The sequence below is a fragment of the Temnothorax nylanderi genome, unplaced genomic scaffold, assembly GCF_030848795.1.
Source record: "Temnothorax nylanderi isolate EJ_2023f unplaced genomic scaffold, tnyl_v1.0 TNYL_tig0208_pilon, whole genome shotgun sequence".
Taxonomy (NCBI): domain Eukaryota; kingdom Metazoa; phylum Arthropoda; class Insecta; order Hymenoptera; family Formicidae; genus Temnothorax; species Temnothorax nylanderi.
In genome coordinates, this window is record NW_027249270.1 from 41945 (window position 1) to 60905 (window position 18961).

Genomic DNA, 18961 nt, shown 5'->3' on the forward strand with positions numbered 1-18961 from the left:
ACGTGTAAAATCAGTGAAAATTAAAATCGTTATATCTCAGCAACCGTTTAGTGGATTCGTTTCTACTTTTTTGTAGCACATCAGGAAGACTAAAAGAACATTCTCACAAATTTTTATCCACTTGGTAGCGCTTTGAAAATAGGTGCAATACATCCTTAAGGCGAACCACATCCTACCGCGAATAATATCTCAACGCAGTCGATATCGCGAGGATAGTCTAAATGCCCGAACGCGAATCGTAAGTAACGCAATTAAACCAACGCGAATATCCCTCTGACGCCAGGGAGAATTGGTACATCGGATCGACATTGAATCGACGTCTTTTAGACGTGTCTAAATGAGATCTATAGACGCGTCTACATAGACGTTCAACTCTCTGAATTTCGACGCTATCTAGATCTTAATATCGACGTCTATAAAACATCTATTAGACATTTAGTTGATACAATGAGTGCATTCGGTACTACAACCGCTCAGTATGCATTTTACTTTGATTGGAGTGTACTAAATAGATATACATACGATAGATGTAAAAGAATATTATTTTTTTTATTTTTTGTACATAATTTCTCTCTCTCTCTCTCTCTCTCTCTCTCTCTCTCTCTCTCTCTCTCTCTCTCTCTCTCTCTCTCTCTCTCTCTCTCTCTCTCTCTCTCTCTCTCTCTCTCTCTCTCTCTCTCTCTCTCTCTCTCTCTCTCTCTCTCTCTCTCTCTCTCTCTCTCTCTCTCTCTCTCTCTCTCTCTCTCTCTCTCTCTCTCTCTCTCTCTCTCTCTCTCTCTCTCTCTCCATATATATATATATATATATATATATATATATACAGTATATACACACACATATATACGTACATTTTATATTTAAACTTAAAATTGAATCTGACACTTTCTATATAATAGTTACTCTAGTACAATAAACTAAAGCGAAAAAGAAACACCAATAATATAAGGCTTCAAAAATTGTATATAAAAGGAAATATAACGTATACGTTATACATTTAAACTTAAAATTGAATCTGACAAACTTTCTATATAATATTAGTTTCTCTCTAGTGCAATAAAATAAAGCGAAAAAGAAACACCAATAATATAAGGCTTCAAACTTGCATATAAAAGGAAATCATAAAAAATTCTACATTTTAATCTTTTTTACGCCCAGCAGCATTTCGTAGCCAACTTCTGAGTGCATTTAAAGCTTCTGATAAATCGCTGTCCGGAAATTTTAGTAGCATCACTCCTAGATTAAAAGAACAATGAAGAGAAATAAATATTCTGTGATTCTCTGAGTTACCTAATATTGTATAATAAATTAAAAACTTTGGGAGACGGAATACTTGAAAGAAGATAGAATACCTTGAAATAATTCCCAAAGTTTCAACTGTTTAAATGACCTTTTAATTGTCATAGCTTTCTGAGGATTATGACCATCAAAATTAAAATGTACAGCTAAGGAATTGGTCATCAATTGAGTCATAAGTTTTGACGTTGCAGTTTTTTCATTATTTCCCAAAGCCAAACTCTTCAAATAGTAGCACTGCAAGAAAGGAACCAAACAAAAATAAATTAGTATTTATGAAACACATTACAGAGATGATGACGTTCCGATATTCACTGCCAGTACTAAAAATCTATAGTGTATGTGACGTAAACTATAGATTCAGTACTGGCAGTGAATATCCAGAATCCAGCCATAAAATAATAAAAATGTATCAAGTTGTATAAGCATAATAAAATATTACTTACTGCTGCTGAAAGATTTACATCGTTGGATAAAAATTTCTCAAATTCTTCAAGGCCTTTTATATCACTCAGAGGCAGAGAGGGTAGATTTGAGGGTCTATTGATGACAGCCTGTTCCGGAAGCAGACTTTTATTTAAGTTTGTTTGGTTCATAATAACAACGTCAAGCTTACTACTGATGGATGCCTTTTAATTCTTTTTCACTGTCTTCTAATTTTTTTTCTAATCTTATAAAACGTTCGTTAAAATCTGAAAATATGTGAACATGCATAAAATAACATAAATTATTACAACTTGTGTGCGTGCGTGTGCGTGTGCATGTGTATGCGCGCGCGCGTTTGTGTGTATATGCAAAAAAAATACTTAACATACCTGCACTAAAAAAATTTGACAAATTACGAACAGGTGGATCTAACTTTTTTTTGGAGGAAAGTGGGCTACGCTTTTCCTGTGCGAATAGCGAAGTATCAACTTTCTCTGATGAGAAAAAAGGAGATTTTTGTGGACTTCTATATAGGTGAATCGTCAGATTTCCTTAAAATATTGTACACTTTTGAAGGGCTCACAATAGATGTTTCTTTTTCAGGTGTAAACTGATTTTCCGAAGCACATGATGAAGCTTGTAGAGAAACTTCAGAAGATGTAGAGTTTTTAGAGCTTTTAACCTTTTCTCTGGTCTTTGCTTTGGATAGAGCACACAACGTTTCCAATTAAATAAACCTGAACAAATATTTATTAACAAATTATGAACTATATAAAATTATATTTCATAAGTTATTTATGAAGTAATCATAATTGTCTATAGACTCTTTAAGAACACAAAACAAGTAGAAAGCTATCGATCATCTGATGTCATTTTGACATTATAATAACCAATAATAACCAAATATTGATATTATGATAACATCAAACGACGATATAGGTTGCTATTGAGTAAATAAGTAAACAATAAACTTACAAAAGGTAATCTAAATCGACCAAATATATATGTAGATTTCAAAAACGAGAATTCTTGAAGTTAAAAACAGATAAATGAGAAATAACACTATGAAAAACTTACCGGTGGACTTTCACTCATTTTCGATAATTGATTGCTGACTTTATTAAATAGCACGACTCAGCACTCTCAGCAGTGATGCCAGACACGAAACACAGCTGCAGTATACCGTGATGGCCTCGGCAGACAAGCACAATCACGTCAATCGCGCGCGATACACGATATCCAACGAACATAACCTTGCACTCGTCGCAGCACGCTCATTGGATATCGTGCGTCGCGGGCGATGTAATCGCATTGGTCGTTCGAGGCCGCATGGACGCGGTCCCGTGAAACGGAGATAGAGGGAGTACACACACAAAAGAGGAACCCCGTCCGTGAGCGCTCAGCGCTGAGCGGCCCTTCGATCTTTTAATTTGCAACTGTTTTAAAAATCGTGAATCTGTTTGCATATATGATGTACTCTTTATAGTTTCAACGGTCAAAATTTCAAGTTAAAACATATTATATTTTATATATATTTATACATGTTATATAATTATAAAAATCTTATTATATGATAATTATTATAATAGTTATATAATAATTATATAATAAAAAAAATAATAATATAGATAGCATATGTATAATTTTTCATATACATATACATATACAATTATATACAAGATGGACAAAATACAGCGTTATTTGGTATCAACTCACGCTATATTTTGTGCCTGCATGTATATACATAATTTTCCTAATTTTATGTGTCGAAAAAAATGAATGAGTTTATTTGTAATCAAAAGCAGGTAAAATCCTCATGTCCGTTTATTTATGGTAGATAGGAATTGAGACCCGTTTAATTTTTTAATATATTATATTTTAATTTAAACTTATATATAATCGATTGAAGTTGTAAATGCTATCGACGTCTGATCGACATCGATCAGACGTCGATGGCGTCTACAGATAATCGATCAAAGTTGTAAATGCTATCGACGTCTGATCGACGTCGATCTGATTTGCTATTTCGATCTGGGAAAGCTGTAGACGCCATCGACGTCTGATCGATGTCGATCCGATTTACCATTTCCCCCTGGGGATCTGACGCCATTAATATCGCGTGCAGAATCTAAGATTCGACCGGGCGAAATACTACGCATAACGAGACACGCGGTCGTGAACGTGAAGGGCGCGAGAAATGGCGTATTCGCGATATCGAACGTCGTCATCAACGCGCCTACCGCGATCTCCAGAGGTTCGTAGATTTCGATCGCGATCCCACGGCCACGAGACCATTCCGGTGCCCCTCGCTCTCGCTATCGATCGCTAATTACGCTTTGTCGGCGAGTACGCTAATTATCGCGAATATTCCCGAGCGAGAGCGCGACCCGGGGAGCGGTGTCGTGACTTTACATAAAACGTTACCGAGGCAACCTCACCGTAGGCAGATTCTCTCCCGACCCTGGTAAAAATTACCGTTAGAAACGGATAGAACGTGCATTCTATCCGTTTCTGACTGTTTTACTATGCGTTTCTTTCCCTGCAATTACGGATAGAAGCAGATGAAAAGTGTTGCAGATTCTATAAGACTGTGTACGCAAATACGGTGAGGAAGGCTAACTGCATCTAACTGATTCCTAACGGAACGGAACTTCTATCTGAACCTATGCGCAGACGAATTATGAATCCTATTCGTTTTTATACGTAGCCAATTTTGAATGTCTATCCGCATCTGATTGCAAAACCAGGCAGGATATCTATCTGCATTTGCATGCAATTATGATTTGCCCGCTCTATCCGTTTCTAACTGCAAATGCATTTTATTCATTTCTTATTACTGCAAATACATGTACATTGTGGGAGGTTTGTAGTTATCAGGTAGATTCTACCTTTAAACGCCAGGAGAAGGGATTCCTTTAGTTACGACACTGTAATTTTTCTGGTTGTTGCCTGACAGAACGCCTGCTTATATATTATGGCTGGTTGTATTTTAAATGTGAGAAACGCTTTCCATCATGCGCCGCCTAGCGGCGTCGTCGCGAAGAGCAGATGGATGCGATATCCGCAATTACGGATAGATACCGTCAGCATTTGATGCGTACAGAATGCGGACAGAAACATACAGGATTCGCATCCGTAGTTGCAGACAAATTCCTATAAGTCGACATTGCGTACAGATGCAGATGGATGCGTTATCCGCAATTACGGATAGATACCGTCAGCATCTGATGCGTACAGAATGCGGACAGAAACAGACAGGATTCGTATTCGTAGCTGCAGACAAATTCTTGTAGTGTCGACATTGCGTACAGATGCAGATGGATGCGGTATCCGCAATTACGGATAGATACCGTCAGCATCTGATGCGTACAGACTGCGGATAGAAACAGACAGGATTCGTATCCGTAGTTGCAGATAAATTCCTGTAGGTCGACATTGCGTACAGATGCAGATGGATGCGGTATCCGCAATTACGGATAGATACCGTCAGCATCTGATGCGTACAGAATGCGGACAGAAACAGACAGGATTCGTATTCCGTAGCTGCAGATAAATTCCTGTAGGTCGACATTGCGTACAGATGCAGATGGATGCGGTATCCGCAATTACGGATAGATACCGTCAGCATCTGATGCGTACAGAATGCGGACAGAAACAGACAAGTTTTTCTATTGCAAAAGCTTATAGATGCTGTATGCCGATAGATTTCCATTAGATACAGTTATACGTCGTTACATTTTCTGTCTGTATTTGCAGATACAATAGTGCTGCTTACAGAAACGGATAGAGCTAGACAAGCTTGCAGTTACAGCGGATAGGATTCCGTTACATACCATCAGAAATTCTATCTGTTTCTAACTGTTTCTAACGGTAATTTTTACCAGGGGAGGGTCCTCGCCGTCGTCCCAAGGGTCGTAAAGAGAGCAGCCGGACGTCGTACGCAGCTTCAAAATGCGACTTAATGCGAAGATAAAGTACCGCGACTAAGCTTCTACGTTCTACGTGCGTAGGTTATCGAGGACGATCCACGAATGCTCCCGAAATTTCGCTCGATGGCGGAATCGATAGCGCACCCCACCCCGGGCGTACGCGGCCCCGCGACGTTGGAGCGCGGACCAATGAGGGGTGAGCTCGCAGGCTCGCGGCGGATTCGTGCGTAGGGCCGTGAATTACGGCTTTCCGCAGGGCGCTAAACGGCCCTTCGCTCGCGCGGCAAATTTTCCGGGATTCTTCCCGGCGGCGGACGGGACGTGTCTGCCTCCGTGTTCCTCCTTTTCGGTTCGGGAATGGTGGCCACCTATCCCGGAATCCGGTCAGCAGTGTGAGGAGGGCAGATGAGCTGATTTAGCCCCGGCGTCCCGGGGCCCTGCCATTATGGGTCCGCCCGCCGCTGTGTCACGCGCCGCGCGCGTGTTTTCCTGCTCTCCGTCGCTCTCGGCGGCCCGCGAGTCGCTTCGATCCGCTTTCCGTCGTCCGATCTCTCGCCGTTATCCTTCTCGTCGACTCCGCTTTCGCGTCCTCTGCCTCCTCTCAGGAACTCCGGTCTTCGGCTCGGTGAGGCGCCACGCAAATGATACAAAATAAAATAAAAGGGATCAGTAATTCGTAACGCAATTATAATATGCCCCTGGAGATCTCGCATCGATTCGTTGAACCGTCCTCGGGCGTGAAAAAGGTCGCGAAACCCGCGCCTTGTGACGGCGGCGGGGCGCTGCAACGATGCAGCGAAACTGCAACGTCACAGTACATACACTAAAGAGCCAAAGCCATATGGAGTAGCAATATACGACAGTCGTAATCCTCGACCTGACAAATCAGGATACGCCAAAGCTTGTGCGTTACTTACGTCCACGACTATTACTACGTTTACGCGAGCGTTACTTCTGTAGTAACTTACGATAATTTCTTCGCGTAAACGGGTTTTTTCTTCGCGTAAACGGGATTTTGTAGTAACTTACGATAATTTACTCCGCGTAAACGAGTGAATTATCGTAAGTTACTACAGAAGTAACCGCGTAAACGTAGTATATGACTGTCATGTGCTTTGGCCCTTAGCGTTGTCGTTAAACAAATGCGAATCACCAACACAAAGCTGACAGATAACAGTAAGGCAACTACTCGAGATTGACGAGGATGCCTAAATGCATAATATCTGTGCAGTGTTTAAAATAATTATTATAATTACTAAATACATCTTTTGGTAAAATATATTTGTGTATTTATTATACTTTCATTTAAAAAAAATTGTAAATCTTAAATTTTACTAATTTCAATTTATGTTTTAACAACTATTTGTATTTTAATATCAAAAATTTACTAACGATATTATTAAGTAGTTTTTCTAGTATTTCGCCGAACAATTATTTCAAACAAAGAAGTGACACCATCGCTCAAAAAATTCAAGTTATGAAAAAGAAAAGAAAGATAAAATGGTTCGAAAATAACAAAACTATAAATAAATGTGAATATTTCGTTTTTATTAAGCATTAACATATACCTACGTTTAAACCTAATTTATCAGATAATTTTTACAAAGTAAATTTGTAAGTAAACATATAAAAAGTAAATTGATTTGTCCTAAACTATCAAACAAAAACTATTTCAATTATTCGCCGAATGTATAGACGGACACGTGCGGATATCTTTCCTTCCATTGATTAACCAATTGATTAACCTGCAATTGATTTATATTACAGAAATCGAAAGAAATATTCTGCAGTTTAAAACATTGTTTCAAAATAACGGAACAATTATCAGGTATATCAAGTTTCATGTTTAAAAAACATAACTTTTTTAAGTTTTTGCACTGCGCTAGTAATTCCAACTGGTAATCAGTGAGGACAGCATGGGACAAATAAACTTCTTGCAAGTTTTGATAAGAGGGAAGTAATCTAAATAAGCTCTCATCATCAGCTGGGCATTCGTATCTGTAACAAAAATGATGTAATTAGTACAGTACTTTAATTGCAAAGAAAAAATTCATGTAACTTTTTCAAAATGCAATTCTCGCAAAAGAAGCAAACAAATTTCAATAAAGAATACAATAATGTGTGTTTTAAAAGAAAATGTAGCACACACACTTACAGATTAAGTATCACTTTTTGTAAATTCTTACAGTTAGCGAGAGCATTAATACCCTCAGATGTAAGACGACGTGCGTACAGTGGTGATTCTATGACTTCCAAGTCATGACACGAATTTTCCAACTCTATTAGAACTGCATCGTCTATAAAGTCTTCAAAGCCTGCCGATAACTGACGAATCCGTTGATTATTTTGCAGTATTTTGCAAAGACGTTCGGTTGTTATACCAGTACGAGAAAGGTTTAAGTGTTCCAAATTATTTAGCCCCTCGAGATACGAAAATCCTTCGTCGTCTATGCCAGAATCACTTAGATCCAGTTCTAAGAAAAATTTGTATTACAAATTGTTATACAATTTACCAATAATCTTGACAATTATATACATTTACTATATGCATATACCTTTCAAATTTTTGCATGTCTCTGAAGTTTTAAGTAGGACAGGATTTAAACATTCTCCATCGTTGCAGTTACTTAATCTTAAATGCGTTAAACGCCTGCCGCAATTATCAAGAAAGTTTACGAAATCATTAACATCAAAGTTGCATCCTGTAAGATCTAATTGTTGCAAATATTTACATCTAGGTGTAAAATAACAAAATATATCGCACATATATTTGTCAGAGCTAATATATCGCATATTCAAACGTGTATAGAGTAGAGGATCCCGTGTTAAAATATCAAAGCGCCTATTATTTACTTCATTCATGCGGCATAATGTTACCACATCTAAGTATTTAAATATTTTTAGTAGTATTTCATTCTGTAAAGATAAAATATAATTAATAATACAAAATAAATACTTTAATACTTAAAGTACGAAATGTCATTGTAATAAATATTGTGATGAGAAATAGATTTCTTAGAATACTTTACAGGAAGCGCAGATAAACTGCAACGTGATAGCTCCTTGGATTCATCCGATGAGAGTTTCATACTCTTGGCACAAGTCGAATTACTTTTCAATAAAATATGACGCGGATATCTCTGATCAAGAGGTTGCTCATAACCAGGGATTACCTCCTGAGATACCTTTTTGTACTTCAAATTATTCTTATACGAAATCCTTCTTATGTCGCTGCAAATATTATCAGAACAAATTAAGGGGATCCTGGACAGGGGACAATTACTGACAAAAACAGTCAGGGCTCGTTCTTTGAAACAGCTTTATAGATCGCAAAATCCTTTTACAGGAATAAAGTATAGGTACTAATGAAGAGCGGAAATTTTTAAAAAATTAGTGATAATTGAAAAAAAATGCTGTCTTCATAACCATATTTTCTAATATAAACAGTTGTATAGGTTATATATGTACGAAATGAAATGTTTCCACTCTTCAGAATACGTGCACAAACAATAACATACCTTTGAAATTGAGATTGAAAGCCCGGAAAAAAAATATGGGCTTCGAAGAAATCGTACATATTTTCCACAAAAATATACACGCAGGTTAGTAAGTGGAGATGGCACAGGTATCGAACAAGGACAGATGTCATTTCGTTAGACAAAGACAAATACAGGAAAAACAAAATTAAAAATGTTGACATTATCGACATCCAGAAAGTTCGGCCGTCACTCCAGCATCCCCTTAATTTTTAAATTAATATTTATTATTAACAGAAAAAATGGATTAAAATATTATTTAATGTCAATGATAATAATACCTTTTATAAATAACACAATATTCAGGAAAATTTCGTTGCAGATAAACTATATCCAAGTGTGCACTTTTTGAATCTGCTGTTAAATTATGAACATCGTCGTGGTGTGAAGAGTAGATGCTGTTAATTCTTTTCAACAGATTACTTAAACTCTCGTTAGGATTCCTAGGAAGGATCAAATCTGATGTACCGATAAGCATCACAGCATCCAGTTTTGTATAAGTTTTATCTGAACTGCCCTTAAACATTAGTCTGAGCATTTTGGTTTTGAAGTTGCACGGATGCGACAACGGTGGAGAAAATAATCTTGATTTCGGGGATACAATCTGAGACGATTCATCCCACAACTGAATCCAGTGATTATTGGAATCTTGCGCCAAAATTTGAATTACGTTTCCAGGATTACATATTTCGTAAATACAGACTCTGATTGGATATACAGCTTCATGAAACTCGATATCTTTAAATAGAAAATATTATTATATTTACTCTCTTCTCAGCAAAAACGTATCTTCCTTAACAATATCTCATTTATCGATTTAAATATTACAAACCAATATATCTTTTTGTCGCATTATAATCGTATGATTTGGGTCTCGTGACAGCTTTGTTTTGCCACGGAGATATTGAAACACCAGTACCATCCTTTAACGTCTATATTAGAAAATCAAAATTGTCAAATAGTAGAAAATCTTGTAATATATAATATATAGCGATTGACTCAACTTCCGAATAGCCTCTACCTCCGAATTTGATGAAACTTGCAGCAATTGTTGACCATTAGAGGACACGTTCATACTATAAAGGATTTTGTACGGAAACAAATAGGAACGGAGAAATTGGCGTCAAAAATTCAAAATTTTTATTCTAATTTATAGACAATCTAGTGGTTGAATTTTGATGAAATTTGAGTGGTGTAGGTTAATAGGTCCTACCTTACACCGATTTCTCTGTAATCACATGCGCATGCAAGAAGTGTGCGAATTTGAAACATCATTGCGCGACAGAGGGCCTAAATGGGGATTAAAGGGCAAAGCGCCTAGGGGGGGGGGTCCAAGGGGGCGAAGTCCACCGGTTGGGGTAAAGGGGCGGAGTCCCCTGAAAGGGGGTCCAGGGGGGTTCGGAGGGGCGGAGCTGTGATATAACACTTTTCTATTGCAAAAGCAACATTTATTACGAAAACAAGACTTAATCTGGTAGAAAACTGTCGTGAAACAGGTGTTGGCAGAGAACCCGAGCAGAAATTAGATTAGGCACGCCCGATGTATGGTTAGCGCCTGATCGGGAAGCAGTAAGGTATGCCCTAATAAGAAATTCCCGACATGTGCCTGATCCGGTGCGCAACGGGACGCTCTTTTCAAACATTTTTCAGGTTATTGTTATACGGGCCTGATTTTCTTGTCCCCATAATTTCCCTCATAGGGTTTGATAAATGTTAGCCTGAATATATGTTAACCTAGCAATTTCGTAAATCTGCATCTGTTATCGAAGTGGTGGCAAAGTATATTAAATATCTAGTAAATAAAGTGAATATTTTGGCGTATCCTGACTGTTAAACAAAGCTTGTGTGTTACTTACGTCTACTGACTATGACTATTTATTAGGGAAGCCATATATAAGAAAGGTTTCCTTATTTTTGTCTATTGAGGCTCTTGTAAAGATTTGATAAGGATGTTTTAACTTTATAAATATACTTTTTTCATAAATATATTTACGAACACAAAATTTCGTAATGAGCCGGCACTGGTTTCTGACATTCACCCGACATTAAAAAATATTATATCATATATCCAATTCAAAATTGTATTACTCTTTTTAAACTGAATTTGTTTCTTAAGATAATTTTTGAAAAATTATATATTTACACTGGTTATGACATATGTAGACTATGGGCCAATTCCTTTTAGTGACACAAGTCGACACAAACATCGTTCTATCCTTCTTGGCATTCAATGAATAACAAAGACAGAACGACACTTGTGTCGACTTGTGTCACTAAAAGGAATTTGCCTTATATATAACACTTACATTAAATTAAGAAGTAGTCTACCACGTAAGGCAGTTGGCTCACGATCCAGAGGTCCCGAGTTCGAATCCCACCAAGGTAAGTGTATTTTTTCAAATACAAGAAAATATTTATAATCATAGACTGCATCTTAAGAAACAAATTTAGTTAAAAAATAGTAATAAAATTTCGAAATAAATAATTTTTTTGTCGGGTGAATATTCGTTTTTCCTCCAGCATTAAGAGGACTGCAATCTTAAGTCTAGCCCGAGTAGAAATTTATTCAGGCGTGCCTGTTGTCATGTACGGCCCTGATCAGGTATGAATGAGGCATGCCTGACTACGGCATGCCAGATCAGGTCCTGACTGGTGCCATATCAAACATGCCTGGTTATATATAATCAGGCAAGCCTGATAAGGCAATAATCAGGACCTTTTGAGTATCCCCTAATTTACAAATTTTCGAAGGTCAAAAAATCTCATATATTTATTAATATATAATATTTATAATAAAACATCGAGAGCCTTTTTTATTTGACTAATATTATTATATTGTAGAAAGTACAATTTGTCTTCTTTCATTATATAATATTAAAATTTGTTTTTAATAATTATATATTTGAATTAATAAATATTATATAATATATATACAATAATAATTAGTGTGTAGTAATTATAAGTATAATTATAATAAATTATATATATACGTACTGTATGAGAGAATTTTTTCTTATTGTTAATAGATTAGATATGATAAATATAAGGTTAGGTTAGGTAACCTAACCTTATATTTATCACACATATTTTAAAATAACTTGGGTTCTTACCGTGACTACAATACTGTCAAAAAGTTAATGATAGACAACTGACGTTATATAGTATTTGGCTGGGTTGTCCGTCCGCCTTAGGCATATGCAGTGTATTAATCTCATATGTACAGATATATAATACACACTGTGTTACTATTATAGAATAGCTGTTAATCCACCGCTATCAGAAATTGTGTTTTTTATATATCTCTATATCTGGCTTCGAAACTATAGACTACTGATTTGAGATTTCATCTTTTGTACAGTCAAAATCTTTTTCTAATTGCACAGGTGAGTAAAAGTACATCGTATTTACATCAATATATATGCTGTTGAAATTTTATGAGATTACTCATTTTCTTATTCCTAAGAAAATGAGTTTACGGTCGAATGTATTGTATATATATTGTTTAAATAACTGTTTAACAGGACATGAGTGACAATAAAAGAAAACGAAAGCAAGAGCTAACACGACTACGGGTGAAGCGGCATAGAAAACATAAAGCTTATTGTAGTACATCTGAAAATGGAAATAAATCTGACAGTTCATCTGCTTCAATGGCTTCTCCTGCTGCTGCTTCAATCTCAAATGAGCAAGAATTCTTTATGGACATCGAACAATTTGATTCATATGATGAAAACACTGCAGTGAACAACAATAATGAAAATTTAAACTTAACGCAGGATTCCATGAACAATATAAATGATGAGAATATTCTCAGTGACAGTATTGGGGACAATGATCAAGCTGATTTCGAAATGGATGAACACAGTAACACAGATGAAATGAATGAACACAGTAAGACAGATGAAATGGATGAACACAGTAACACAGATGAAAATATAGATTTATTAGAAGCCAGTATAGATAATGAGGATGAATTCTATGAATATAACGATGAATTTGATGAGATCACAGAGCTACGAACTTGGGCATTGTCTGGAAATCCTACTATACCTCACACACGACTTGATGAATTATTGCATATCCTGAGGACTCGTTTACTTCCAAATTTACCAAAATCTTCTAAAACTTTTTTAAAAACAGCTTTTTCTTTATCCTGATAATGTCCTGAATATTATGCCTAAAAGGGTCCTCATGAATTCGGCTGACATGGTCCTTATTAGGTAAATGAAATCCGGTCCTGAACATGCAATGCGTTACACATCTTGTCAGGACCATGTCAGGTGACTTTACCAGGGCCAGATTATGTATTATGGCACACCTGATCCGGACCTGTTCAGACAGTAACTGAAATTTCTACTCGGGAGCGTGCAGCTACCCGTGTAGAAATGTTCATAAGGCTCTAATAAGGGCCCAACTAGTTGGCCTGAATATAAATCAGGGCCTTGTAGGGCAAAATGATAAGGCCCTTATATGGCATGTAACAAATTGTTTACAAGGCCCTTATAAGGAAAGTTTTTCAGGCCCTTATAAGGAAAGTTTTTCGGGTCCTTATAAGGAAAGTTTTTCGGGCCCTTATAAGGAAAGTTTTTCAGGCCTTGATAAAAAGGCCTTATTTCGACCAGAATTACAATTCATGCTTTCTTAAGGCCTTTCAGAGAAAATTTTAAGATACAGCGACATCGGTCCAATGCTACGTGCCAGTATCGAGGAGCCGACACTGATTTCCGATATTCACCCGACATAAAAAAAATTATTTATTTTGATATTTTATTACTATTTTTTATCTAAATTTATTTCTTAAGATGCAGTCTATGATTATAAATATTTTCTCGTATTTGAAAAACACACTTACCTTGGTGGGATTCGAACTCGGGACCTCTGGATCGTGAGCCAACTGCCTTACGTGGTAGACTACTTCTTAATTTGTTGTAAGTGTTATATATAATCTACATATGTCATAAGCAGCGCAAATATATAATTTTTCAAAAATTATCTTAAAAAACAAATTCAGTTTAAAAAGAGTAATAAAATTTTGAATTGGATATATGATATAATATTTCTTAATGTCGGGTGAATGTCAGAAACCAGTGCCGGCTTATTACGTTTTGTGTTCGTAAATATATTTATAAAGTTAAAACATCCTTATCAAATCCTTACAAGGGCCTCATTACACAAAAATAAGAAAACCTTTCTTATGGCATCCCTAATAAATAATGATCGGAACCTCATCCGGTTAGCCCTAATAAATAAGTATTTATGAAGTTAAAATATCCTTATCAAATCTTTACAAGGGCCTTACTAGGCAAAAATAAGGAAACCTTTTTTATGGCATCCCTAATAAATAATGAACGGGACCTTATCAGGTTAGCCCTAATAAATAAGTATTTATGAAGTTAAAACATCCTTATCAAATCCTTACAAGGGCCTTATTAGATAAAAATAAGGAAACCTTTCTTATGGAATCCCTAATAAATAATGATCGGGACCTCATTAGGTTAAAATAAGGAAACCTTTCTTATGGCATCCCTAATAACTAATGATCGGGGCCTTATGTTATGTAAGGCCATCCCTAACAAATTTCTACACGGGTAGTTATACGAGTAAAGTATCAAAAAAGATTTTGTTGCTCGTTTAAATTTGGTACTGGCGTATTGTCTGAATTTGTTGCTTTCGATATATTCAAGTTCCGAATTTGTTGCTTGCAAAATAAGTATAAACAATAGCGGAAAACCTCAGCGTGCAGCTAGTTACAAGAGTAAAGTATCAGAAAAGAATTTGTTGCTCGTTTAAATTTTTGGTACTGTGGCGTATTGTCTGAATTTGTTGCTCTTGATATATCCGAGTCTCGAATTTGTTGCTTGCAAAATAAGTATAAACAATAGCGGAAAACCTCAGCATGCAGCTAGTTATACGAGTAAAGTATCAGAAAAGAATTTGTTGCTCGTTTAAATTTGCTACTGGCGTATTGTCTGATCTTGTTGCTCTCGATATATTCAAGTTCCGAATTTGTTGCTTGCAAAATAAGTATAAACAATAGCGGAAAACCTCAGCGTGTAGCTAGTTATACGCGTAAGGTATCAGAAAAGAATTTGCTGCTCGTTTAAATTTGGTACTGGCGTATTGTCTGAATTTCATCCTGAGATGTTTTAAGCTATAGTTTATACTTATTTTGCAAGCAACAAATTCGAAACTCGGATATATCGAGAGCAACAAATTCAGACAATACGCCAGTACCAAATTTAAACGAGCAATAAAATTTTTTCTGATACTTTACTCTTGTAACTATCCGCACGCTGAGGTTTTCCGCTGTTATTTACACTTATGTTGCGAGCAACAAATTAGCAACAAATTCTTACGTTGTTGTTATGTGCAATTTCGTTATTATATGTATATTGTCACGCTAACTTAATCTTCTCTTAGCGGAACATCGTTTTTTAAGAAAACTTACAGAGCAACAAATTTTTTTCTTTGGCAACTTTTTAGCAACAAATGAGCAACAAATAAAAATATTAACTAAAATCGATTCTGCTCACTTTGTTCCGCTAACTTATAAGACGTTCTATTTAGTAAGGCGAAGATTTAGTAGATATATAAATCCTTATACACGCCAAGTGAATGGAACGTTCTACCTTGCGTACGGGGCCTCGCTAATATTTTCAATATTCATATTTTTATTATATGGTAGACTCATGTATTTAGTAAGGAGAAGATTTAATACAGATATTCATTTATTATTAATCTATAGTCCAAAAGCATTTTTCTCTTGTCATGAAGCATCTGTCGCTTAGCGGCTCGCGACCGCGACCGTGATTGCAATTACCGGATTACGTCTCTTGACCAATGAGAAATGTCCGATTTTCGAGCAGCTTCTTTCTCATTGGTCAAGAAATGTAATCGCAATCGCAGTCGCGGCATCTCGCGGCTGCGAGCCGCTAATCTGATACGGGCTTTACGTGCTAAACTTGGTCTAGGTTTTAGTTTCTCTTTGCCGCTCCGACGTTTATATGTAACTGTCTGTACACACATATTAATATGTAATCAGTAATCATTCATTAGTAATTAGTAAATCATACAATTTACCATTTGTATTTTTTTAACTTCTCCGTTCCTATTTGTTTTCGTACAAAATCCTTTATAGTGTGGGTGTGTCCTTTAATGCTATACAATTGCTGTAAGTTTCATTAAATTTGGAGGTAGAGGCTATTCGGAAGACTTACCGGGATAATTGGTAAATGAAGTTGTCCGTCCAAATTTGGAAATTTGGGTGGCCCAATTATGTGAGGGGCAGTACAGAATATGCTAAGACTCCCGTGGTCCACGGCAATAAATCTTTTCTTCACAAATTGATAGATGAAGTCAACACTATCCTCTTCTCCTACGGATACTCTGCCGACATAGGGATATCGACTACAACTCTCGCAATATGAAGATTTATTGTGGGTTGTCATATTGTCTGTCTAAAAGAAGACAAAAAATATGAAGAATAATAATCCTTTCTTTTTTAACATATGCTAAAATGCATTATAATATCATACATATTTATAATTATAGCGTTAAGATTATATGTATAATCTAACAATAAATTTATCTTGCTTCCATTCGCATTGCTAAGTACTGACATCATTACATAGTTTGCATGTGTGTGTTGAATATCATTATTAAATAATTAATTATTTTAAAGAAAATAACAGTTAATTTTTAATTTTGTTAATGTAGAAAAATGTTCTTTTATAGATCTGAAATATCGAGAGCTCTGTGTTCTTCTACTACCACGTGGCACACACGCGTGCACGCGAGCACAAAAGAAAGAACAAAAAAAAAACACAATTTAGATCGCTCACATTCGCCAGACTTACGCTTCGTTTCTAAATAACTATAAAGTTCCATTCTACAATAGTCGTAAGAGTAGATGTAAGACGCGTAAGTAGTAAGCTACTGACTAATGCTGGGTCTACAATGCGAGTCGCAAAGTCGTGAGTCGCATGAATTGACCAATCACAGTGGGATTTGAGGAGAATAATTCTTGCGACTCACGACTTTGCGACTCGCATTGTAGACCCAGCATAACAAGATTTTTACAATTCAAAAATAATCGATTGTATTTGGTCAACTGCTAGTAATGCTCTTATACCGCATACTCTTACAGTTATTGTACAATAATAGGTTTAAAATTTTCCGAAATGTATTTTTTATTTTACTCAATGTATCTTTTATCTCATTTTCCGATACACGTTATAACATGTTCCACCACGTGGTACTAACGCATTCATTCCGATTCAATTTCACCAAATTTAATACAGAACCAATCGAATTTAATCGGTCATTTTCAGCAGGGATGAGTTTAAGATTTTTCGAAATGTATTTTGTATCTTACTCAATGTATCTTTTATCTAATTTTCCGATACACGTTATAACATGTTCTACCACGTGGTACTGTGTTTCACACGGTAGAAGAACATACGGCATACACACGTTCACGTGCACCAAAGAAAAAAAATTGCAAAATTTAAATTGCTTACGTTTGCTACACTTACGCTTACGCTTTTAAATGACTAAAATTTTTCAAAATGTATTTTTTTATTTATTTAATGTATCTTTTACTGACCTAACCTTGTGACCGAACTTCGGGTCTGAGAATATTATAAACTCACTTTGAATTGAAATAACGGTCGCCACTACGTTTATCGTGTGAGCGTAGAACGCTTGAGAGCCAACGATGTACTCGAAAGCTGCTTAACTTCCTTCCTTCCTGTCTCGTACCAAAATACAAAATGTCCGCTGCTCAGCTTTACGCGTAGTAATGATCAATGTCCTCGGACAAGATCGCGCACTAACACTCGGTTCACGAACGATTTCGTCAAGGATTAAGATGAAGATTTATTTAAATAATTATATTGAATCTCGTTTTGAGTTAACAAAACAACGATATATATTTATTTCTTGCACACGAATACAATTATGCGTAAGCGATTGACGAATCAAAAACTGTTCGCGGGCGTTACCCGGGTCCCTAACAGCATTAATATCCTGTATATTTATAAAATATACATTTGCTGTTAGGGGTACAAATCTCGATCCTTCGGAATACGACGTTAATATCGGATTCAATTACTCGTAGAACGAACGCTGCGTCAAGACTTTTAATAGTAATCGCGTATCGCGAAACTATCTTTTCCCTGAGCGTATTATTTACGATCGCGAATAAACGATATACAATATTGCGCAATCTAAAATACTCTAAGACCGCACTCGACTATACGTCCGCAGTCTTCAACAACTAGGCGAGAAAAGACCTCGATCTATCCCGACCCGACCTCTCTTTCGAGCATCCGCAGCGAGCGCCTGGGCGGTCACGCCATGCACTTATGCACATCTGCCATCTTCTTTCTCTTTCTATCATGTAGCTGTCTCTCTCTCTTCGGTTCAACGGAAACTTTCTTTTTTGATGCAAACTGCAACTCGACCTTGATCAAAACCCAAATAGCACCATACATCTTATGGACGTCCGTTTTACGTCCATTTTACTACCATACGTCCATGGGCATAATAAGATCGTCCAATGTACATCCATATAAGGATGTACATTGGACTAATAAAGAGGGACGTCCAGTGGACATCCATTTGAGATTCCCTTTATATAACTAATTTATGGATATATACTGTACATCCAATGGACATTTGTACATGGACTTATTTTGGATTTATTATTATATCCATATCTTTTGTCACAAAAATGAGTTTTGTAAGGCATAGCGTTACTTTCCCGTCACTTAAGGC

At 36.3% G+C, this 18961-nt stretch overlaps 1 protein-coding gene and 1 pseudogene across 1 annotated transcript; both read right to left on the reverse strand.

Moving 5' to 3' along the window:
• Positions 1-1086: 1086 nt before the first annotated feature.
• On the reverse strand, positions 1087-2814 carry LOC139779078 (uncharacterized; annotated as a pseudogene).
• Positions 2815-7175: 4361 nt separating this feature from the next.
• On the reverse strand, positions 7176-18476 carry LOC139779072 (F-box/LRR-repeat protein 4-like). The gene is made up of 10 exons (XM_071717307.1): positions 17836-18476; positions 16402-16641; positions 10017-10116; positions 9466-9922; positions 9167-9388; positions 8678-8879; positions 8204-8564; positions 7804-8122; positions 7509-7646; positions 7176-7393 (listed from the first exon to the last, which is right to left on the reverse strand). Exons 2-10 carry the CDS (start codon positions 16630-16632, stop codon positions 7321-7323), a joined length of 2103 nt encoding a protein of 700 aa, XP_071573408.1. The 5' UTR covers positions 16633-16641; positions 17836-18476; the 3' UTR covers positions 7176-7320.
• Between the last annotated feature and the right edge of the window lie 485 nt (positions 18477-18961).

Bases quoted from the DNA above. Each gene is read 5' to 3' on its own strand.
- LOC139779072 (XM_071717307.1), bottom strand. From the start codon at position 16,632: ATGACAACCCACAATAAATCTTCATATTGCGAGAGTTGTAGTCGATAT. The intron at 10,117-16,401 runs GTAAGTCTTCCG...TTTCTAATATAG, and splicing joins TTCATTTACCAATTATCCCG to ACGTTAAAGGATGGTACTGG. The intron at 7,394-7,508 runs GTTATGTTTTTT...AATCAATTGCAG, and splicing joins CAGTGCAAAAACTTAAAAAA to GTTAATCAATTGGTTAATCA.